The sequence below is a fragment of the Coffea arabica genome, chromosome 2e (genome assembly GCF_036785885.1).
Source record: "Coffea arabica cultivar ET-39 chromosome 2e, Coffea Arabica ET-39 HiFi, whole genome shotgun sequence".
Classification (NCBI taxonomy): domain Eukaryota; kingdom Viridiplantae; phylum Streptophyta; class Magnoliopsida; order Gentianales; family Rubiaceae; genus Coffea; species Coffea arabica.
This window is the reverse complement of record NC_092313.1, coordinates 12,149,780-12,175,315: the sequence shown is the minus strand read 5'-3', so window position 1 is coordinate 12,175,315 and position 25,536 is coordinate 12,149,780. Positions and strand designations below refer to the sequence as shown.

General features: G+C 43.1%; 2 protein-coding genes across 2 annotated transcripts; both read left to right on the top strand.

Moving 5' to 3' along the window:
- Positions 1–2,071: 2,071 nt before the first annotated feature.
- On the top strand, positions 2,072–4,090 carry LOC140036662 (cytochrome P450 86A1-like). The gene has a single exon (XM_072078972.1). It carries the CDS (start codon positions 2,194–2,196, stop codon positions 3,760–3,762), a length of 1,569 nt encoding a protein of 522 aa, XP_071935073.1. The 5' UTR covers positions 2,072–2,193; the 3' UTR covers positions 3,763–4,090.
- A 7,629-nt stretch (positions 4,091–11,719) lies between these two features.
- Positions 11,720–13,133, top strand: LOC113726065 (uncharacterized). The gene has a single exon (XM_072078971.1). The coding sequence runs from the start codon at positions 11,790–11,792 to the stop codon at positions 12,870–12,872; it is 1,083 nt and encodes a 360-aa protein (XP_071935072.1). The 5' UTR covers positions 11,720–11,789; the 3' UTR covers positions 12,873–13,133.
- The last annotated feature ends 12,403 nt before the right edge of the window (positions 13,134–25,536 follow it).

Here is a 25,536-nt window from a genome sequence, read left to right as displayed (position 1 = left end):
CAAAAGGGTTGGACAGATTTCGTTTTCCTTCTAAAGCCAAAATGTTTTCCACCCATTTATGGCCGAATTTGGATGGAAAGTTGAGAGAAAATTTTGTATAATTTTTTGAAAATACCAACTTTATCCTTGAATGACTTATGAACTAAAATTTTAATAACATCTATATCCAAAATCATCTCATTTCTTTCATAAACTCCCAAATAATATTAAAGTACCTTCACTTTTTTTTCTCATCTTTTATTTTCTCTGGTAACTTAAGATTTCTCTTCTTTTCTTTTCTGTCCTCAACTCCCAAAAGACCCATTCAAGTTTCACAAACTTGTTATATAACTAAACTACTATTAGATTTTGAAATCGACAAAAAGCAAGTTTAATTTCCAAATAACCTTAATAAATACTACTATGATTAAAGTATATAGACACAATTAGTTGGATGAATTTTCTAAAGTAACTTGAACATAAGTGTAAAGTGAAACACGAGAATTGGTTCCTTGATGATATCAGACCTTTTTTGTTTTTTGGTGAAACACAAGTTTAATTTTGAATTCATAATCTCCTACTCATAATTTTTCTTTCTTTACCATCCAACCCAACCCTTCCCCTCTATCTTGCCGGTTACAAAGTCTAAAAGAAAGAAGTTTAACCTTTAAATATATGGTGGTTGAAGTGAGTCTAAAAGAAGGAATTTAACCTTTAAATATTTGGTGGTTGAAGTGAATTTTCTGTTTCCTCAAGAAAGTGCAAAAGAAAACGTGGCCAAACCAGTAATAGTGCTTAATTTTCTTTTCTTCCACTGAAAGATTTCTGGTACTGAAAACTACTCATTGACAGAGTCAAACGTCGTCTGACTCGTGGCCTTCCAGCATCTTGAGCCTTCTACTTGACGCGCCCCAAAAGTTTCTCCGTCTTTGGAACAAGGCCCCAAAAGTTTCTCAACTTGGTTAAACCGTTCCAACCACCCCTTCGTTTCTCACCACAACACATCTTGAGGAAATTGCCACATCTTTACCTATCAAGACAAGATAGTCGGGCTGTAGCGTAGGTATCAGCTGTATTCGTATTCTTGCAGAATTTGATGAACCATTGCTCAAGCAACTATAATCTTCTTGGTTGCAGGTGCGAAAATATAAAGAAAATCCCATAATTTAGAACGATGAGAGCCAATGAGAAAACAGAAACCACCTATACCATTTTTGAGGCTACATGTTAATTTAGCCCCTCGAACAACATCTATTGTCTCCCTTAATCAATTATAAATGTCTGTGAACTAGTTGATTGAAGCGATTAACTACAAAACATACGCCTAACACCCAAAAAAATATGTAGTAGACTGTAGTATAAACATGATTCAAACACGTTTTGCCTAATTTGTATATATAGTAGTAGTCTAGACTGAAAGCTTATTGACCGAAAGTATGCAATTCTAATTACTAGTTCGTGGAAATTAAACTATGATAAGTAAATGAGACAAATGCACAATTTGAGAGGTAAAAAGCACGTCTTACATTAAAACTCTCTTGATTTGCAGTACATGCTAGATATATGATAATGACAAGTTGCCCAAGAATTAAGAACTAAAAATGACAAGATGCATATGAAAAAATGTTGAGATTGCCTTCATGTGAGTTCTGTAATGGAAATCAAGATGCCATTGTCATGTAGGTTAAGAACACACAATTGGTCTAGGATCAAATCAACAATAGAATAAGTTTTTTTCTTAAAATTCGCAATGATAATGAGTACTTCTACTTTGGAGCGTTAGAATTTAGAGAACTACACTTAAAAATTTCTAGAATGCTGTTATACGTGTCAATAGAGACATTGCCAGATCTTTAGTAATTTTTATACAGTTAGTAGCTCATTCAGTCATAAGTATTCTACAATCTACATCCTTAAAAAAATCTGCTTCCGCGGTTTCCTTCTACAAACCGGCTCATTGTATTGCACTGCCACTATCACCTAAACGGTGACCCTCTTTGTCCATTACCTTGATTTTCCTAACAACTCGCTCCTAATCTTTCTCTTAATATCACTCTCTATATATAACACTAGTCTCCATCTCACTACTCATTCACTACCAATTCTTCATTGTTAAAAAAAGGGAGACCAACTCAATCTTTTTCCTTCTACTTCCCTCAAGTCCTATCCTTCACTGATCATCATCAACAATATACTTAGATCACGGTTCATAATATGGAAACCGTGTTGCTTTTTACCATAGCCATTGGTACGTCAACTTATCTCCTATGGTTCTATCTTCTAGCTCGAAAGCTTACCGGTCCAAAAGTTTGGCCATTTTTTGGCAGCCTTCCATTTTTATTCTTGAACCGTAGACGATTTCACGACTGGATAGCTGGAAACCTCCGGTCCACCGGCGCAGCTGCCACGTACCAAACAAGCACCATTTGTATACCATTTCTGGCACGTAGACAAGGGTTCTATACGGTCACATGCCACCCTAAAAACATCGAACACATTCTCCGAACCCGGTTCGATAACTATCCCAAAGGCCCCACATGGCAAACCGCCTTCCATGATCTTCTCGGGCAAGGTATATTCAACAGCGATGGTGAAACATGGCTTATACAGAGAAAAACTGCTGCCCTCGAGTTTACAACCAGGACTCTTCGTCAAGCCATGAATAGGTGGGTGAACCGGACCATCAGAACCCGGTTGTGGGTTATTCTGGAGAAGGCTTCCAAAGAACACATTGCAGTGGACTTGCAGGACTTGCTACTACGCTTGACATTCGATAACATTTGTGGCCTTACCTTCGGTAAAGATCCCGAAACCCTCTCCCCTGAATTACCCGAAAATCCTTTCGCCATAGCCTTCGATTCAGCGACTGAAGCAACACTGCAAAGATTGCTCTACCCCGGTTTTTTATGGAGGTTGAAGAAAATCTTCGGTTTTGGAGCTGAAATGAGACTAAAGAAAAGCCTTGAGGTCGTGGAAACCTACATGACTGATGCTTTAGACGCACGTAAAGAAACTCCGTCCGATGATCTCTTATCCCGCTTCATGAAAAAGAGGGATGTCGACGGAAATCTCTTCCCAAGCTCAGTCCTCAAACGCATTGCGCTCAACTTTGTTCTTGCAGGCCGCGACACTTCCTCTGTAGCTCTCAGCTGGTTCTTCTGGCTTGTCATGAACAACCCTCGAGTTGAGCAAAAGATCGTCAACGAATTATCCACCGTTTTACAAGATTCTCGAGGCGATGACATAGAAAAGTGGATTGAAGAGCCATTGGTGTTTGATGAAGCCGACAGGTTAGTCTATCTTAAAGCTGCATTAGCTGAAACCCTCCGTTTATACCCCTCAGTGCCTGAAGACTTCAAATATGTAGTCTCCGACGATGTCTTGCCGGACGGGACCCATGTTCCGGCTGGTTCAACGGTGACTTATTCGATATACTCGATGGGAAGGATGAAGACTGTGTGGGGAGAGGACTGCATGGAGTTTAAACCGGAGAGGTGGCTCTCCACCGCTGGAGACCGGTTCGAGCAGCCTAAGGATGTTTACAAATTTGTCGCGTTCAATGGTGGACCGAGAACTTGTTTAGGCAAGGACTTGGCTTACCTCCAAATGAAGTCTGTGGCTTCAGCAGTGCTTCTTCGTTACCGGCTATCACTGGTCCCCGGTCACCGGGTTGAACAAAAGATGTCTTTGACCTTGTTCATGAAGCATGGTCTGAAAGTGTATTTGAGTCCACGTCTGCTTGCAGCTCCAGCTCCAGCATCAATGGTTGCCATGTCAGCATAAAAGGTGACAAAGTAAAATTGGGAGTTTTGAATGAGGGCAGAACTGGAATTTCACAGTAAGGGTTGGATTGGGTCTGGGTTCCAGGTTCAAAATGAATATTGGTGATTTAATTTGCATTTACATTTTGTTATAAATATTCTGGAAAAGTTTGTTTGATGTTTATATACATATTTGAGAGTGGTTACTCAAATATAGTGAAAGCAAAGGATGTTTTCGTCAGTTAAGAGCTGGTTCTTGTCCAGGGAGAAAAATTTGTAATTTCCATGTCCATAGATATGAATTTTCATCTGCTACTCCATTAAATTAATAAAAGGGAAAGTTTTATTTATGGTGCTGATTGATTTATCTCTCACAACACATGACAATGAAATTCTTCAAGTCTTTACATCTCTAATCTGGAAGTGGCCTCTTGGTCACTTTACTATAGACTCGTAGCAAACAACCCATTAAACTAGTACTTAATTTCAAGTCAACAATAGGTAAACAAACGAAAAACTGATATCTTTTTCATTGCATTTTTTTTGGGTTCTGTACGAGCACGAAATCCCGGGATTGAGGTTCCCAAGGAGGGAAAAAAAGTTCCCGAGACGGAGGTTCTTATGAAACAACGAAGCAGAGCTGGGGTTGGTCCCCGGTTCAACTCCGATACCTAAAGTTAGCAAAGGTAGGAGTTAGGTTTTGTGATCAGCTACCTTGAGGGATCCGCGAGGGAGGTGTTTATAGTATGATGATTGGTAGGTTATTAGATTTCTGACCGCTTTAATGAGGTAGGGTGCGACTACAGGTCGACTATAGGTTTGAGTATCTAGCTAGTTAGAGGGTGATGTCAATTACTTCATATCAACCACGTGCTGCGCTCATGAGGCCATTCGAACTGTAAGGATGCGATCTTGCTTGAGTAGTAGTCCTCGGAAGGGGTCTCGGGCGCCTCAAGTTCCAAATGGACGCCATAGGAATGTCTCTAAACTGTGCATGCAAATAAATATAATTATTCATGGATGACTAATATAACAAAAAAGATAAATTGTATTTGGATATTTGCAGCAGTTATACTCATGTATACTCAAGAGGTAGTTTTTGGACAGCCGATCCGCGCTGACCTGTTACGTCCTCTTTCGGAACGGGGTGACTTTATAATGTACTTTTCCTACACTAGACGGGGCTTTTTTTCCCAAGTCACCTCCGATGACTAAATTAGTCTATTGAAAAGGAGTAATGGGAAATAGAAACAGTAGAATTCTTACTATCTTTTTTTCTCCCCCCTTTTCGAATGAGGGGAGTAGTATTTATAGGAGACAAATTGGAGAAAGGAATAGTGGGTTTCAACTTCCTAAGACCTGACAGGGACTGAGCGTGTCTAGTTTAATTTGACAGGACGGAGCAGTAGACAGGTCCCGTCAGATGTCTTGTCCGCCATGCAGGTGTCAGGTTCTCTGATAATACCTCAGATGTCGTGTCAAGCATAGCACTAATCCGAGGTACTAGTGGATGCGGGGGTCACCTCGGTTATCCGCACGCGAGGTGACCGAAACTGGTAGCGACTCGTCCCGAATAATAAAGGATTGGCTTGGTATGACCGTGCCGGGATGGTCATCCTCATGTACAAAATTCAGAGGAGCTTATTAGACACAAGATTATGGTTTGCCTAAACCGGGGGTCCAACAAATCGCGGGGACTTCATTCAGACTATAAGTAAGGCCAAAGACTACATAATTATCACTGAAAGCCAATTGGTTCTAATTAGTATGTTTGTAAGACAATCTTTTACTTGTATATGGAGTTAAGTTTTTAGTAGGTGAGTGTCAAGTATCAACAGGTACATCTCTGTGTCTTGCAAGTTGTCCCAACATTTCAGAAGTCATACCAGGTGTATCTGTGTATCAAGATTCAATATAATACGGTCTATCTAAAGTCATTACTTACTCGGGACAACAAGGACATTCAATCTTTTGTTACATAATTACGTGTTACACTCTTGTTACATTGTAAATCTGGCAACATTTGATGTATCAATTCATTAACTTACATTATTGACAAAAAATTCATTAATTTACATCAAATATTAGTTTAAACCAATCCAATACACTGATGTAACAAGTAGTGTAAGATTTACATCAATTTAAGGAGTGTAATACTCACTTGCGTAACAGAGGATTTGCTGTTGACAAGAAAGCAGCCTATAAATGTAAGCATCAGCTTAAAAGGATTTGTAGAATTTGTTTGAAATTGTTCCTGATTACACTGTAGCACACCTTAGATTTGCCGTGAGTAGATTGCTTGTGCAATAAGAACTGCCAGGCCCGGTGGCATCTGAGCCATGCGTGTGGTTCGTTAGTACTAGATGTTTTTGGACCTTTAAGTGTGGCTTCAAAAATTATTTTGTGTGCAAATCAGGCTCTATAGTTGCAACATTAGTCAGGTGACTTTGGGCGCTCATCTCCGTCCTCCTCGGCTCTTCAGTGCGGAGGTGGTTCACTTCTTCATGATGCTCAAGGCCGAGGTGATTACCTCGGCTCCTTATCTTTACTTCGTAACTCATCTCCACCTTTTCGAGGTGATCCTTCCTCGGCTATACCTCCAAATCTGATCACTCAACGTTTAACACCTACAGGCATAATTGATTAATGGCAGGCAGGTTGACATGATCGCTATCGTCGTCTTGCCTAAACTTACTTCTGACACTGCCGCCCTAGGCTAACGCCCTACAGGTGACAGGAAGTAGGTTTCATCCTTCCTCCTGTAAGTCTCTCTATTATAAATACTCTCCTCCCTTTTTATGAAAAGGGGGGGGGGGAGATAGACTCCTTTAGTTTGGTTCTTGTTCATAACTCCAGTCCAATTAGTCTTGCTTTTACTTGTAATTTCTTACACAACTGACTTTAGTATCGAAACTAGATCGGAGGACAAGACCTCGGCTGTGTCTCTATTTTGATAGGTGTACTTGTGCTGTCGACTTGATTCGTCTATCCAAAAATCACCTCGTCAGTGACCAAGAAGATTTTAATGAATTTTTAAATCCTTTAATTCCTCCTTTTCCTGCAATATAATGCCCCTTAAACTAAGATTAAAAAATATACATATACTATGCCCAAAATGGCAAAACATAAAGAACTGGTAAAAAAAAAAATCTCTTTTTGAGAAGCCATTGTGTGATCAGGATTGTGCCCAGTAACAACTGAGAAGATAAGTTATAGATGTAACGGAATGTCTTTCTTGTTGTGAATTTCTTTTACTCTTGAATTGTACTCTTTCTCATGAAATACAGTTTCTATTTTTTATGTTATGTTGAAACCAACTCGTAAATGATGAAATTGTTCATAGGATAAATGCAAAGAACTTATGATTAGGAGGACCAAAGTCGTACTACAATTGTTTCCATTGGGTTGGGGTTCTGCTATACTTGTAGCAGAAATTCTGATGCATTCTCTCTTGGTAAACCAGGCCCGCACAGGACAGGGGATTGGAATTCTCGAGCATGTGGGCTGGGCCAGTAATCTAGTTGCACAACTTAGGGCTCCGCGAGATGGGTTATTCCCTGCAAAATTTAGAAGTTGAACTTAATGGCGTAATGCCGAAGTTTTACAAGACAATGATTGCAGGATCTTGATAAATAATTTCAAGAGGTTAATATCAAGCATATTTATAGACAAGACAACCATTTTGCTGATTCTTTTGCAAAGATGGGCGGCGAAACAAATGGATTCTTCTGTTTTTGGGATTTTTTTTTTGTTTGAATCTTTTGTTTTTGTTAACTTGTAAACCTTATGAAGTGGCTAGACTTTGAATATTATTGTAGGTGACTAGAATTACAAACGAATCAACTCGCTCGAGAATGCTCGTGAGTTGATTCAATCAAAACTCGACTTGAACTCGATTAACATTGAGTTTGAGTTGACCATGTCAAGTTCGAACGTAAAGAAACTTAACTCATTAATTTGCAAGTCAACTTGATTATATATATATATATATATATATGTAAAATTACATATATATATTCATAATATTTTATTATTTATTGATGAAAAATTACTATTTTATTCATTTTTTTAAAATAAAAATAATTAATTTTTAGTTTTTAAGTTCGAGTAGACTCGAACTTGACTAGACTCAAATTTGAGGTCAGACTTGAATTCAAGTTTTACATTGAAAGTTCAACTCAAGCTCAAACTTGGTAAATTTGAGTTTATACTCAAATTAAACCAAAATTCGATTCGATTCGATTCAACTCGTTTGTAGCCCTAGAGGACCATGGCATTAGTAAACTTATTTTAGTTAGGTTTAGTAATATTTTGCCCCACTAAAAATAGGGGGTAATAACACTTTGCCCCCTTAATAAAAACAATAGGCACTTTATTCACTTGAAAAAGATCATGTATGGTATTTGTGTCAAGTATTATATTTCAAAAAAATAGAAAAACAGACTACTTAAATGTATTAATAATTCTACTCTTATCTTGTAATTTTATCTTTAGTCAAATTGATCCTACAGAAGCATAAGTTAGGGCACCATTGTGTAATAGATTAGTCCATGTTATATATAATTCAAAAATTTGGTCGATGATCGAGAATCCAGTAATCAAATTTTAATATCCGATATTTGTTATCCGAATTTTAATATCTGATATCTAGACTGGATAGACCAGTTTCTCAAGTTTTTTTGGAAGTATGAACACCCCAAAATGTGTGTTGTTTCTGAAAAAAAACTTTTGGTGATACATATGACTTGGATTCCTCAATAAATATCCTTTATAAATTACACTTATTTATCAATAGTATAACGGTATATAATTAATCAACAGTATTAGGATAGAATTATTAAAATATTTAAGCAGTCCATTTTTCTACATCTTTAAACAAAATACTTGCCATAAATACCAAATAAAATATTATCAAGTGGGTAAAACGCCTATTGTTTTCATTAAGGGGGACAAAGTTTTAATAGCTCCCAATTTGAAGGGGGCAAAATGTTATTAACCCTTGTTAGGAAGAATGAATCCTATCTTTAGCACCAAAAAAGGTAGGAAAACGTCTCTATGAAGCTTATGAAACTTGAATGGCCATTGCACCTAATCTTTGTAAGTGATTTATAGTTAATCCTTGTAAGAAATGCGGACTTCCATCAAGTAGTGTTGTTTCTCAATTAGATACAAGTGTGCTTTACCATTTAAAATTATTTTTCTGCTTTTTAAAGATAGTTTAACTGCTAATATGCCGTATGAGTTTTTCTATTCTTTTAATGAGTTATAATAAAAGATAAGCACATGCACACTTGATTACAAGCAGAAGTTGGTGTTTTTATAATAGCCTTGCAGTTATTACAAATTGTCCACTAATAATCGAGGAAGTTTTGGTCCGGTACATGAGTTGAGATTTTAAAAATTAGAGAAGTTTTAGATTCATATCTCCCCTTCCTTTTTGATTTCTTAAATTTCACTCTTTCCCTACTTTAAAAAAAAAATTAAAAGTACCCACTAATGCAAGTAATTTTGAAGATCGGTAAAAATAGCAAATGAAGGATGGATTGCCGCCCATTCCCATATTCCCAATTTCCCACTCTACACATAGTCAAAAAGGACAAAAGAGATTGGAGCCTTTGGTCTTTTTCTTTTGTTTCTTTTCCCATCATTTCTACTTTTGTTTGGTGACTTAGTTTAAGCCCATCTTTTTCCATTTTTAACCTCATAAATCTCTGGGATTAGCATTTTTTGAAAGGGTCGGAAACTTCCCTTCCGCTAATCGCGCAGCAAATTGAACTCAATCCAAGGAACCAAAGAAGGACAAAACAAAAGGCAATTGATTGGTCAAACACCATGGTTGACGGTATTCTTCCCTGATGAGTCATATGTTTTGGGCAAATCAACGCCGCTGATGAGCCATTTTGATTTTAGTAGATTCATTTGTATTGTCAACGTTGTCAGATGGTAGCAACTCCAGTTAATTTGTCTGTAAACGTATGTATAATTTCCTCTCCAACCGGGTCTATGCCCATTGCCCGGTTAAAAACCGCAAGTAAATCACCAATCTGATTTTATCATATGTTATTATGAAGTAGAAAAATCGTCTTGGTTTAAGATTACTTTAATTTCTTCCTTTCATCTTAGTCTATTGTCTAACTAGTTAATACACTACCTAGACTTTTGCGAGCTTGTTCTCGACGTTCTCGTTTGTACTTTTGTATTATTCTGATTATAAATTTTTTTAATGATTAAAAATTAAACCTATAATCACCTGAAGAGTAGTTTTTGTTGATTTTCATTACTCTCTTTAATCAATTTCTATAATCAAATTTTATAAAATCTAGACCGAATGAAAACAAGGCCTATGTATGTTGCTTTATTTTAGGTATTTATGTACAAGAAAAGAAAGTGCAAATAAATGATTTCAACATATCCCAATTCAAAAGTTCGTTGTTTGAGTAAATTTTTTATACATTGGCTGTCAGTGCATATATATACATATATTTTTTACATTAGTGAATTTAGATTATTCCACCTAATATAAATTCAAATTTGAAATTTATGACATGCAATCGTAGTTGCTAGCGCAGAAATATCACCACACTGTCAGTGCATAAAAAGTTGATCCTTTTTATCTTTAAGGGCTTAAGATAAATAAATAAATGCTGTCTTTCAATTAAATTGGCAAAGGCCAAAGCTAAAACTGGACAAATTTGAAAAGTTGGGCATGGCCAATACGGGGGACGGTGCAGGTCCCTCCAACTAACAAAACGGTGAGTAGAGATCGATGCTTTCTGCCTACACAGTAAGGTTATTTTGTTGAAATTTCTTTCCAAGAGACAATAATGAATGCATTGCTTTTTCTTTTGGACACCCTGTGCGATTGAGAAGAAAGAGAAAGATAGAAAAACAAAAGCGAGAAAGAGCGGTGGAATTGGAAATTGCCATATTACAATTGAAGGACTGAAAGATTAGCTGTGGGTTGTGGGACACAGCTGAAAAAGATAGGCATGGAAGAAAGAAAAAGAGCGAGAATATATGATGGTCCAGCAATACATGTATGAATTATGAAGTGAGCAAGAACTAGAAAAAGGAAACGAAAAGGAACGTGTGTCCATTACTACGTTAGACAAAATTAGAGGCACATGCCACAACTAGTGCCGAATGCCATTATATACGATGCCCCACTCGCTGCACAATCCCCGCATAATTACCCGTTTGGTATGCCCGTATCAAATCTCTGTTCTCATTCGCTTTTTCTTTAATTCTTTGATTTTGTCCTCCTTTTATTTTTATGCCAAAATTTGGTTTTCCGGTCATTGAGGAGTTTCCTTTAGTATTTTCCTTTAGTCTCCCTAGAGCCTAGGTTCGAATAAAAAGGCCGTTAGGAAAACTAGCATTTAATCACGGGTTTGCCAAAATATATTGCGCAAAAAAAAAAATTAACGTAGCAAATTGGAGTATCATATATTCATTCTACTTTGGATACAAATTTTGGAGGTGGATAAATTGCCTTCACATAGATCAATGTGGTTTGGATTTTGGCCACAATATTTTCTTTCTTTCTTTCTTGTAGCAATGTATATATATATATATCTTTTATAGCTAGCACCAATATTTTCTTTCTTTCTTTCTTTCTTGTAGCAATGTATATATATATATATATATATATCTTTTATAGTAGCTAGCACCAATTTCATTAACAATAAAAATATCAAGAGACAGAAAACAGTGGAAAATTAGTAAACAAGAGTAGTTGAAAGCATCCCTATAGAAAGAGAAAGCACTCTTTAGCAGAAGTGACATAGTATATATAATGAAAAGGACCACAATCTTGTAATCACCTGTTCTGCTGTCCCAATTTCACCTAATGTCTAGAAAAAAAATTAGCGAATCAAAGTAAACATAGTTAATCTCGATTCCATCTCTCACACTCTCTTTCACACACTAGGTTTAGCCTCAAGCAGAAACCCTCCCTATATAAGAAGTGAACCATTACGAAGTTACACAAGACTAACTCACTACACACCACCTTCTCTTCCTCCATCTCTCCATCCCTAGCTCCCCATCATGGCCAAAAATCTTTTCATCCTCTTCCTCCTCACCCTCTTATCCTCTTTGCAGATTCACGCCAGAGATCCACAACTTTTCAACAAAATCCCCAGCAACAATGGTGCAAAAGAGACCCAAGTGGCAGTACCAACAAGTGAGGAGACATTGAACAACAAACAAGAACAAGAGCCAAACTTCATCCCTGAAAACGAAAATGGTGGCTATGGTCTTTATGGCCACGAGTCAGGCCAACTCCCTCCGTCCACCACCACAACCACCAACCCCAGTGGTGAACCCTACAAAGCCACCACTAACCTTCCATACAACAATGAACCAAGAGATTCCTACCCCAAGTACTTGCCCAAGAACTACAACACCGAGTCCTATGTGACTGAACCGGAAGGTTACAGACCACAAAACAACCAACCAAGAGAATCCTACCCCAAGTACTTGCCCAAGAACTACAACGCCGAGTCCTATGTGACTGAACCGGAAGGTTACAGACCACAAAACAAAGAACCAAGAGAATCCTACCCCAAGAACTACAACACCGAGTCCTATGTGACTGAACCGGAAGGTTACAGACCACAAAACAACAACTACAACAGCAACAACTTCTACAATGGTGAAAATACCTACTACAACAACGAGAAACAAGGTTTGGGTGAAAGCACTTACTACAACAATGAGCAACAAGGTTTGGGTGAGACTAAATTGTTGGGCAATAGCTACACCAATCCAAGCAACAACAGAAACAACTACTACAACAACCAAAACAACAAGAACAACTATGGTGCTAGCAACAGTTACTACAATGGAGAGCAACAAGGTTTGAGTGATACAAGATCCAACAGCAACAACTACTACAGTTACAATGGCGGAAATGCTAACGGTGGAGCGCAGAAGAAAGGGATGAGTGATACGAGGTTTTTGGAAAATGGCAAGTACTTTTATGATATTAGCATGGAACAGATTTTGAACCGTGGCCTATATGGAGCAAACAACAGAGGATACTATTGGAATGATAATCAGAATTCTTATAACAATTATCAGGACCAGGAGCAGTTCCAGAACTTCCAGGACGAGGATGACATGCCTTGAGATATCCCAGCCTTGTGTCAGCAAAGATGAGAATGATTTTGATTACATTACATGTGGTGTTTTGAGAGTTAAATTATGCCTAATTAGCATAAAAATGTTTAAATTGTTATAGATTTATTTATGGGGTTTTCGTTTGTTTTTTTTTTTTTTACTATAGTTAATTTCATGCTTTGAAAAAACTACAGTGTGGGAGTATGATTCTGTAACTGGCCATGATATTGGGCAATTCAATAAATTGTACATTAATTACCTTGAAGTGAACCTTGGATCAAAGAAATTCCGTTGGCTTTGGCAAACTTAGATACCAAACTAATTGGAATATTCAGATCGCAAGTTTAAGGCTTTATATATAGTCCACATTTATTCGAATGTCAGACACACAACTCTTTTGAACTATATATATGAAAAAAAAAGTGAAAAGAAACAAGAATATAATAGTGGGCATCATGTACAAGTGTAGTTAATGATGATCCACAATGCTTTATCTAAAGGCAGTCTAACTTCACCAACCAAAAAGTGAAGAAATTTATTGCATGGCAAAGCGCGCCATTTTGCTTCGGTGGTAGCATTGCATTTAAGAATTCATCTTATGATGAAAGGAATAGATGGTACTGTTCACGTCCTTTTGCGGTTGAGTACTGCTAAAATTCTCTTCTCAATGGGGCCTAATATCCAACTATCATCACACTGTATTGAGAGAGACAATTATCGAATATATATATATATATATACACGTATATATGCGGTGTCAAAATTGTACGAATTTAAATTCAATTTTACCTATTCAAGCTTTTACCCTAAAAAAACAAAAGTTGAAATAGTGGTAATAATCATATTTTTTCCAATTCAAATCTCTGTATTTCACCATCACTCACAGAAGCATATGGTAAGATTTTGCTTCCACATGCATGGCGGCCTGTTTGGTTGGGATTACAAAACCTATTGGCTATTTCCTTTAACCGATAGTATCAATTATGGAACAAATTAATGCTAAATTATGGCCTATAGAGCTTTAGCAACGCTTATCATCGAGGATTTGAGTTAAATCAAGCCGCAAAGGTCGTTTAGGACTGCAATCTATCCAATAGACTTGTGTAAATTCAATTATGGAATGGATAGACGAAGAATAATGGCCGCTCCCACTAGTTTACGTGGGTTATAAGCATCTCAATTCCCAATTTTCCGGCAATAAAGTGATTTGTGAGGCATGATAATCCATACCACGCAACCCGCAATTGGGAGGCCTCAAGGTCCGGGCTCTAAATTGAAGTTTGTCCCAACTTTGTCAATGTAGTTCAATAAAAGAAACACTTGTCGCTTTCCTTCGAATTCAAAATCATGAAACTCATTAGGATATTAAATAAAAGAATTAACTATTTATGCACTGATAATATAATAAATTTTTTATACTAATAATTATAGATGTTTTATATCACATGCGCATCATTTAAATTATAAATTTATATTTATATTATATGGCAATGATTAAAACCTGCAAGTGTAACAAAATTATACACAGACAGTATGTAAAAAACTTACTCTAAATAAAATATGTGTACTATTTCAAGAATCTAGTTTGTGCTTAAAAAGCAAGTGCTCAAATCCAAACTACAACAATTTGAAATATAACTTACAATCTCGATATAACTCAATTTTAGCTCATTTATTATCTTGCTTCATCTCTCTCTCTCTATCTGTCACTACAAATATATATATATTGTGGAAGTTAAACTCGCTTTTGGCTCAATTTACCTTCAAATGTACGCTCAAATTGAGCAACACATATTTAGCAAGTCAAGCATTCTATTCAGACCAAATGAAGAACCTAGCATCCCTCGTCGACTTGTTTGTGCTTCTAGAATTGTTCTAAATTTTAAACAGGAGGGCACTAGAATTGTTTCTGGGAACTAAGAGACAAGAGATTATCAATTCGTTAGTGTCAATGTCAAATGTAGCATAAGATTTGGGCAAATATTTATCATGGAGGACCCATGCACTGAAATGTCGACAGAAATTAGTTGGTGAACCACTGGGAATGGACTTGTGGACTAGCTCTGGTTTGTTCAAACTGAATCGCAAAATTAGTATACAATACAGAATCCAGAAGATTGGAAAGCCGAAAATCAACCAACATCCCATATGAAATTTTTTTCATTTTCTTCCGTGAATGACGGCACTCAACAAAATGGTTTTTTGCTTAGTCACCCCGGAGCACTGAATGTGGGATGTGCTCAAGAAAGACTTGGGGGCTCACTACGGAGTCTCCTGTCCCTAAAGCTCGCTCGTCACGGCTGTCTCATCTGCCATCGTACCATTGTTTAATAATGTGGGGTTCAGTTGTGTATGTGGATCCTGCAGCTCTTACACTTAGTGTATGCTAAGTTGAAATCATACAAATTTAGGAAGGGTCTGCAGACCCTTTTAAGTATTATGCATTTCAGTTTAATCCCCATTCAAAACTTTCGACAAAAAATAAGTTTCTCAAATAATCAGTTCATCACGTGGCGTGTTGAATTGATTATTTGAGAAACACTATTCTTTAACTTTATTTTTTGTCGAAAGTTTTGAATGGGGATTAATGTTGAATTGATTAAAGAAACGCGTTTCTTGAGAAGGTTAAATAAACGAGCTTGGTGGTGAGGAGGGTATTTCCAGCTCGGATAGCGCTGGGATCCCGTCCTGTGGTACTTCGGTTCCGACCGCCTCGGCCTATCACCATTGGAAATTGACTTCGGCCCAGTTACCGCCTCGGCCAAGGCTTTCCCTCATAAAGCCGAAGTGAAGTATAATGACCTGACAACCGGAGTTGTGGAACATGACCTCTGACACCTCTGATAAAGCTGCTCTGACATGCGCCGCCTGACACATGACTGTTCCGGCGCACCTTTCCGCAGGGCCCATCAAATCACCTTGATGCGCTGACCCTGCCAGATCTCTAGGGACCTGGGCAAGCAGTCCCTCTTTCCTGTCCATCCTCTATAAATACTCAAGGCTTCTACTGAGAAAGGGGATGACCAATTTCCTGGTAAAAATCATACACTGATTCTCTCTATTAAACTATTTTCCCAATCCCGAACTAACTTAAACTTCGGAATTCTACCGGGGGATTTAGCCCCTTTCGTAACCTAAGCAGGTGATCCAGACCGCTGTGGCCTCTTCAACTGGAGCATTGCCAGTTCACGGTTCACTCTAGCCGGTCCGAATTCACCATTTCAATTGGCGCCGTCTGTGGGAAACGCGAAGACATCAGAGAATGAAGCCTACGCGTTCTAGGAGCAGGAAAGCTCTCACTATTGGGGCTGAGCAGATTAATGCGGCTCACCAAGCAGATATTTCTGAAGGGCAGGAGTCCCCAAGGACCCAGCCCACAAACGAAGAAGCCATAACCCGTATGGCCGAATTTGTGACCGAGAACCCTAACATTTTCGAGCAGTTAGGGAGGTATCTTAAGAGACAAGGCAAGCAAAAGGCCGAGTCCTCTAAAAGGAAGTCGGATGGATCCCCTGAAGGTTCGTCCGAAGAAGAGTCCGACGGGAGACGCTTGAGCCGAAGTGCTTCGAAGAAAGCATTCTCCAAGGCCACTTCTAAGGTAGCCTCCCTGACCAGGTCTTTGTCAAGAGGGCTCTTGGGTCGACGACCTGAGGAACCTCGACCCATGGAGAGAGTTGGGGTGGACTACCAGAGGGCTCCACCCTTCACGGATGACATCAACGAGGAGAGGTTTCCTCCCAATTTCAAGCTCCCCTCGATACCATCTTACGACGGCCGAGGTGATCCTGAAAACCACATTCATGCTTTCATCTCGGCCTTCCGCCTATATTGCATCCCTGACCCCGTCATATGCCGAGCTTTCCCAGTGTTCCTCCAGGGGACAGCCCGAAAATGGTTCTGGGGTTTAGAACCTAGGAGCATTTCAACCCTGGGAGAATTAGTGGAGAAATTTCTTCACCGGTTCGTCTCCTCCCGACCTACGACCAGGACCTCGGCTTATCTGTTGAATATGCAACAGAACCCGGGAGAATCACTTCGGTCGTACGTCCAGAGGTTCCACGAAGAAAGCGTGCAGATACCTAACCCTAATGAGCAGGTCACCATTGCTGCTTTCACCCATGGGCTCGTTGCCGGGGTATTCAATACGGGGATCCACAAGAAGTATCCCCGCTCACTCCACGAATTGTGGTTGAAGGTCGAGAAGGGCATCTAGGCCGAGGACCTCAACCGCATGAAGAAGGAGGTCCAAGCTGCTCGTCCGAAGGTAGACCCCAGAAAGGGGAAAGATTTTGGCCGAAGTGAAGTGGGGTCAGGGAGTGCCTTCCAAGGGGAAACCACCCATCTCTGAGTCCGAGTTAACCCCCCTGAACACCACCCGATCCCGGGTGTTGTCTGTAATGGAGCAGAACAACCTCGGGAAGGCCCCTCCCAAGATGTTTGGCAGCAGGGATAAGAGGAACTCGAACCTCTACTGTCTGTATCACCGGGGTATCGGGCACGAAATCGAGGACTGCAACGACCTCAAAAGGGAGATCGAGAACTTCATCAGACAGGGACACCTGAAGCAGTTCATCAGCCGAGGTAGAGGTCAACTTCGAAATGAGTCTCGACGTGACAACCGGGGTGATCAACCCCGAGACGCAAGGCGGACGTCGAGAAGCAGTTGTAGGCCCCCCGGAGGATCCTAGGGAGACGAAAAGGCCTCCCCGAGATGGATCTCCAGGTCACGGATTAGGGTATGGATCCAACATAGTCGGGGTCATCAATACAATCGCCGGAGGTCCAACGGGAGGGGACAGTCAGAACTCCCGGAAGAGGACCGACAGGCAAGCCAACCCGGATCAGGCCGAGTCAAGCTCTCGCCTATCCGAGGTGATCTCCTACGGACCCGGTGATCCTGTCCCAGCAGCCTCCAGTAGTCACGAGGCTTTGGTGATTGAAGTGCTCACCAACAATTATATCGTGAAGAAAGTCTACATTGACCCGGGAAATTCGGTGGACGTCATATACCTCCGCACGTTTGATAACCTCAAACTGGCCTGGGAAAGCATCACCCCGGTAAGAACCCCCTTGGTAGGGTTCGGGGGGCACGTTGTGCATCCCGAAGGGATGGTGACTTTGACAGTGACCGTGGGGCATCACCCCAGGTGTCGAACCATCCCAGTCAATTTCGTGGTGGTTAAAGCTGACTCCCCGTACAACCTACTCCTGGGCCGACCTACGCTCAACGCTTTGCGAGCGGTATACTCCACATACCACTTGAGCTTCAAGTTTCCCACCCCCACAGGGGTCGCCGAGGTAAGCAGCGACGTCTGCGCTGCCCGGGAGTGCTACCTCGCCACTTTGCAAGCGGCCTCTCCAATGACCTCTGATAGAAGGTCCGAGAAGAGGTCAGACATCCTGTCGATAGATTGCCTCGATCCTCAGCAAGCTGAGAAGTTCCCGAGGCTGGAGACGGGGGACGAGGTGGAAGAAGTCTCCTTGAGTCCCACAAAGCCAGATCAGATCGTCCGCATCGGTATCCGTCTGTCTGGCCCAATTAAGAAAGGGATGGTGGATCTCCTCAGAGAATACCGTGACGTTTTCGCCTGGGCCGCAGATGAGGTCCGTGGAGTCCCGCATCACCTCATGATACATGAACTGAATGTCGATCCCCAAGCCCGCCCGGTCAAACAGAAAAGAAGGCACCTCGGCCCTGAGCGCAGCCGAGCTGTGGGAGAAGAAGTGGACAAGCTCCTACCCGCTAAGATAATCCGGGAGGTCCAGTATCCGACCTGGTTATCCAATCCGGTCATGGTCAAGAAGGACCCGGGGGCTTGGAGGATGTGCGTCGACTTCACCGACCTCAATAAGGCCTGCCCCAAAGACTGCTACCCATTGCCCAAGGTCGACACCTTGGTGGACTCGGCAATGGGTTATGAGATCCTCTGTTTCCTTGATGCCTTCAAGGGGTATCACCAGATCGGAATGAGTCCAGAGGACCAGGAGAAGACGGCTTTTTACACTGACCGAGGCACATACTGCTACACCACCATGCCCTTCGGGCTGAAGAATGCCAGGGCCACATATCAACGGCTGGTCAACCAGGCTTTCAAGTCCCAGATCGGGCGAAATGTCGAAACCTATGTGGATGACGTCCTCCTTAAGAGTCAGACGACCTCCACTTTCCTTTCCGACCTGAGGGAAGTCCTTGAGGTCTTTCGGGAAACCCGGATAATGCTAAACCCTAAAAAATGTATCTTTGGGGTCACTTCGGGAAAATTTCTGGGCTACCTCGTCTCCCGACGAGGTATAGAGGCAAATCCTGATAAAGTGAGAGCGATCCAGGAGATGTCTCTACCACGGTGTATCCGTGACGTGCAGAGGCTTACGGGGCGGTTGGCAGCCCTGAACCGGTTCATGTCGCAGTCAGCCTCCAAGGCATTACCTTTCTTCAAGGTTCTCAAGAAGGCCGACAGCTTTTCCTGGACTGAGGAATGTCAACAAGCCTTTGAGCAATTAAAAGGATACCTTCATCACCTCCCAACACTCACCTCGCCTCGACCAGGGGACAAGCTGTTCTTGTACCTGTCTGCCGCGGCTGAGGCAGTAAGCGCAGTGCTGATAAGGGAGGAAGGGGTACAGATGCTCCGGGGTCCGGAAACCAGGTATACCCAGGCGGAAAAGCTCGTGCTGGCTTTGATCCACGCAGCTCGCAGGCTCAAGCCCTAATTTTTAGCTCACCACATCTGTCTGAGGACCGACCAGCCCCTCAGACAAGTCTTATCCCGCCCTGAGGCTTCCGAGCGCCTCACTAAATGGGCCATCGAGTTGGGGGAGTACGACTTGTCTTACGAACCTCGTACAGCAATCAAGGCTCAGGCTCTAGCGGACTTCCTGGCCGAGCTCACTTTTGATGAGGTGAATGAGACCACCTCGGCTAACACCCAGGCTACCGCCAAGCCTCAGCGGTGGATTTTGCACGTGGATGGCTCATCTAACAGCGAGGGTAGTGGGGCAGGTCTGCTCCTCGAAGACCCCCAGGGAGAGATCTGTTCTTACGCCTTAAGGTTTGACTTCGCCGCTTCTAATAACGAAGCCGAATACGAGGCAGTCATTGCCGGGTTCCAGCTGGCTCGCAAACTCGGCGCCGGGCACATCTTGGTTTACAGTGACTCTCAACTCGTCGTGTGCCAGATACTGGGTGAATATGAGGCCAGAGAGGAGGTTATGCATCGCTACCTCTCCAAGGTCCACCAGTTGATCGCCCACTTCGAGTCTTTTGAAATCCAAAGGATACCGCGGTCGCAGAATAGGCGAGCTGATGCCCTCTCCCGGCTCGCTTCCACCTCGTTCACTGACTTGAACAAGTCGGTCCTTGTGGAAGTTTTAGCCGAGTCGGGATACTTGGAAGAAATGGTGTGCCCAGTTTACCCCGGGGACACCTGGATAGGCCCCTTGGTCCGATTTCTTAGTCGGGGGAAACTCCCTGATAACCGAGCTGAGTCGAGAAAGTTTCAGCGTAAAGCAGCTCGGTATGCCCTTCGACAAGATCTCTTATACAAAAGATCCTACCTCGACCCGTGGCTACGGTGTATCACACCAGAGGAGGGTGAGCGGATTCTCCAGGACATACATGAGGGACTCTGCGGAGTTCACGTCGGCCACCGAATGCTCGTCAAAAAGGTTTTGTTGCTCGGGTATTTCTGACCCACCATGAGGGTAGATGCCCAGATCATGGTTCTTAGTTGTCTTTCTTGCCAGCACCACGCCCCTGAGCACCACCGGCCGACCAACCCCATGATTCCTATCACCTCGCCATGGCCGTTTGAACAATGGGGGACTGATATAATCGGCCCATTCCCCAGAGCCCCTGGTAATTATGCCTATGTGGTAGTGGCGGTGGATTATTTCACCAAATGGGTAGAAGTCGAGCCCCTGAAGAGCATCACTGGGGCAGCCGTTCAAAAATTTTTCTGGAAGAACGTGGTTTGCCGCTTCGGCCTGCCTCGGGTGGTCATCTCGGATAACGGCAAGCAGTTCGCTGATAATCCCTTCAAGGCGTGGTGTGAAAACCTTGGAAAAAATAACATTTCACCTTGGTTGGACACCCCCAGGCCAATGGGCAGGCCGAAAATTTCAACCACACTCTCCTCCATGACCTCAAAACTAGGTTACATCGAGCCGGATCGTCCTGGATGGAGGAGCTTCCAAGTGTGTTGTGGTCTTACAGGACCACCCCGAGGTCGGCAACCCAAGAGACCCCGTTCTCTTTAACCTATGGGTCCGAAGCGGTCGTCCCGACCGAGTTCATCACGCCGAGCCCAAGAATTGCCGCGTATGCTGCCGAAGTTAATGAAGAAGAGTGGCGGGTTGACCTCGACCTCGACCTCGCCGAAGAGAAGCGTGACATGGCGGCAGCCAAAATCGCTATTTACAAAAATATCCTAGCTGGTTATTACAATGCCCGAGTAAAACACCTACGGTTCAGTCCGGGAGACCTAGTGCTCCGGAAGAATTCTGTCAGCCGAGCTGAATTTCAGGGAAAACTCAGTCCCAAGTGGGAGGGACCCTACCGTGTTGTCGAGTCCAGCCAAAATGGATATTGTAAATTAACTTATCGAGATGGTTCTCGGGTGCCCCGAACTTGGCACGCTGAGAACCTCAGATTGTATCACCCCTAAAGGGTATGTACTCTACTATTTATTCAACTCATCTGTTATTTTTTCCTTATAATTATTTCATGCTATCCTAAGTAAAAAAATAAGGGGACAGAACGAGTGTATATTAGCTGAGATTGAATAAAAGAGAAGTGAAAATTGAAAGTCATTGTATTAATGATAAAAACAAGTTACATAGTACCGAGGTCGGGTATGAACCCGTCACCTCGGCGACTTGATAAGCCTACCACCTACGCACCCCCTGCCCCGGCTTCCTGGTTGTCCCCGGTTGCCTCAGCCTCGCCGCCTCCGCCATCAGTGCCGTCGTCATCTCCGCCATCAGTGCCGTCGTCTTCGCCATGGAGTTCGGCCCCGTCCAGATCAAATTCAGACAGCCATTTGTTGAACTCTTCCTTCACCTCGGCCAGGTCTCTTCCAGTCCGGATGCCTTAGGCCATGCGGTCGAACAGTTCCTTGGTATCCTTGTTAAAATTATCCTTGTCGTGAAGGGACTCCAACTGTTCCGAAGTGAGGAAGGGAGCCGCATCATGAACTGCTGAGGTGTATCCGAACATGAAGCTCGGCAAGGTGAGCTCGCCAAGATCCTTGAGAAAATCCTCCGATTTCCGGAAGGCCTCCAGCGCTGAGGTCCCCGCTTCTTCAATGGCCGCCTTAATTGACTCTTCCTCCTAAGCCCTCCTATCTTTTTCTTCTGCAAGGGCAGTCATCAAGGAGTTCTTGGTAGCCTCGACCTGTTCTCGCGCTGCCTCGGCCTTATCACGTTCTTGCTCGGTCGCCTTCAGTTTCTCCTCCAGCTCGGTAACCTTCTTCTCCAGCTCAGACGAAGGCTGATAGTTTTCGACCAGTCTAGTATAGCGTTGAGTCAGTTCGGCGAAGAAAGCCGTGGTGGAAGCCCAGGAGACGGAGGCACTTTGCATCAGTTCGCCTGGAGTGAGCTTCCTGGCGTAAGTGTTATCCCTGGGCAGAACTGAATGGACCAGAAGCTCCTAAGCGACCAAGGGATCCTTGCAGCGGTCGTTCACGTTGAGCTCCCACTCCGGACACCATTGAGCGCCGGAGTGCCTTTTATCCTCCCCGGCCTCTTGTGAGGGCACGTTGTGAAGATTGAAAAGGGAGGACCCCGTCACTGGAACTACGGGAAACGCCGTTGTCCATCTGCCCCGGGGTGGAGAAGCTATGGTTACCCCTCTGATGGGCACCCCAACTGGAATGGCCGAAGTGCGGCCCACCCCGGCTGGAATTGTTGAAGTGCGGGAGCCCTCCCCGGTGATTATCACGGGAGACCTCCGACTCGTCGTGGCCGTAGTGGTTTGAGCCGGGGTCTTCTTCTTCTTCGGTCGAGTGGACGGTTCGGCCGGGTCCTTGCGCTTGGATGGCCTCTTGTTTACCCCGGAAGCCCCCGCGGTGATCAGATCGGAAACCTTCGTCACTGCGAAATATAGAGGGAGAGTTAGTTAGAATCAAGGAAAAATAAACGAAGTAAGGAGTAAGGAAGTACAATGTTTTTCAAGCCTATTAGAATAGAATGGCGGACGATCCGGGCTGATGAGAGCTCGGCTGATACCGCCGTCAACAAGAACTGCCTCGGGAAAATGCCAGCAATTGATCCAGAGGCCCGACTCCGTCAGTTTTCTGAAGTTGCTCTCCTCCAATTTACCCGGAGAGGTCTCTTTGACCGGGGTAGGGGGCCTCCACCAGAACCCTCTGGGGATGTCATCAGTCGGGACAAAAATGAAGTTCCTCTTCCACTCCTTGATGGAAGAGGGTGCATCTACCACTAACTTCGGGACCTTGTTCCCGAAGTAGTACCATCCCTTTTCGGTCCCACTATTCTTGAGTGAGTAGCAGCGACGAAGAGGTTGACTGTGGGAGTTATCTCCTGATGTCGGCACAACATTTGGAAGCCGACCAGGACCCGGATCGTATTAGGGGTGAGCTGAGTGATTCTCACTCCCCAATATCTCAGACAGTCCCGGAGAAACCTCGTGGTCGGCATTCTTAGCCTAGCCTCCAACTGGTCGAGGTATATGGCCACTCTATCTCGGGGAGGGAGCTCGGCTGACTGGTCCGGCTGAGGGGGATAGATGCTATAGTCTCTCCTCCAGGGATACTGACGGACCACCTCGGCAATTACGGCTCGATTCATTACGCTGCCGAACAGAGGGACCATGCCGTAGTCAATCGCCGCCAAGTTCGGAGGGGTGGCAGGTTCTTGCACTCCCACATCCCTAGGAACTTCGTCGCCGAGGTCATCGTTGTAGAGGACCACCGCTTCGACCTCGGTTTCCTCGCTTTGTTCCTGGGGTGTCCCGACCTGATGAGACGCTTCGGCCCCCCCTTCCCCGGCCTCAGAAACAGTTCTCTCTTCGGAAGGTTCAGGCCTCTCTGCTTCGGTGAAGTCGGGCCTCACCGTCTCTTTGTGAGTACGGGCTGTCCTAGCCATTACTGAAAAGAGGAAGATAGACTTACTTGAAGATGTTGTTTATGAAGTTGCCGAGGTGAAAAGACAAAGAAACGAAGCTCTGGGGTGATTTTGGATTTCTGGTAAAGAGTGAAATGGTAAAAGGGGACCCCTATTTATAGGCCAACAGGGGGAAGGTGAAAAGACGGAACCTTTGGGATTCTCGAGGGCACAACCTCTCTCCTCATTAATGAGAACACTGTTCATCTGACCGTTGATTTCACGTCCATCCATGGATTCATCATTAAAGCTGACAGCCGTCCTTTCACTCCTCATCCAGTCCCATCCGTGCGGTCATGATGTGTCCCGACGTTCCGTGTCCTACACACTTGTCAGCCTCGGGAAGTAGCCACCTCGGAATGCCACGACCTCGCCCTTCCCGAGGCTTGGGGGGCTTAGTGAGGAGGGTATTTCCAACTCGGATAGCGCTGGGATCCCGTCTTGTGGTACTTCGGTTCCGACCGCCTCGGCCTATCACCATCGAAAATTGACTTCGGCCCAATTACCGCCTCGGCCAAGGCTTTCCCTCATAAAGCCGAAGTGAAGTATAATGACCTGACAACCGGAGTTGTGGAACATGACCTCTGACACCTCTGATAAAGCTGCTCTGACATGCGCCGCCTGACACATGACTGTTCCGGCGCACCTTTCCGCAGGGCCCATCAAATCACCTTGATGCGCTGACCCTGCCAGATCTCTAGGGACCTGGGCAAGCAGTCCCTCTTTCCTGTCCATCCTCTATAAATACTCAAGGCTTCTACTGAGAAAGGGGATGACCAATTTCTTGGTAAAAATCATACACTGATTCTCTCTATTAAACTATTTTCCCAATCCCGAACTAACTTAAGTTTCGGAGTTCTACCGGGGGATTCAGCCCCTTTCGTAACCTAAGCAGGTGATCCAGACCGCTGTGGCCTCTTCAACTGGAGCATTGCCAGTTCACGGTTCACTCTAGCCGGTCCGAATTCACCACTTCATTAACAATTTGTTTTGTGTTATAATATATCCAATTACTTTCTTGATCCTACGGATTTGCTCAACTACAAAGGAATTGGATCATTGTTGCTACAAGGCAATGCCTTTGGAACGGTGTCTGGCAGATAAGAGGGTACATTAGTTTAAAGGCAAATACAAAAACACCTCGATAGATAGCAGTTGACCAAAAAGACAAAAACAATAGTAACATTTGTCATGTTCTATAACAAAAGGATAGGACTTACACCAATTCACAACATCTTGGCCTTTTTCGAATTAATCATGAATGCGAAGGAACCATGTGATCTCATGGATTAGATAGGCTGTTATAGACAATCTTTTCAAGTCTCAACCGATACAGCTACCCCTTGGACTAAAAACTGTCGCATGTTTTAATGTTTGATCATTGATGATGATAAGTGAAGAGAAACGGCAGGCAATCTAACTCTCTTAAAATCTTTAACCACCATCTTGGAAATCTAACATAACTGTGGGACATCTCACAAGAAATATGACCCAAAAGTAAATACTCCCTTGGAACAACTCAATTAATATGTGCACGTACGGAATTTAATAT

Excerpts from the sequence above, each read along its gene's own strand:
- LOC113726065 (XM_072078971.1), top strand. The coding sequence starts at position 11,790 with ATGGCCAAAAATCTTTTCATCCTCTTCCTCCTCACCCTCTTATCCTCT.
- LOC140036662 (XM_072078972.1), top strand. The coding sequence starts at position 2,194 with ATGGAAACCGTGTTGCTTTTTACCATAGCCATTGGTACGTCAACTTAT.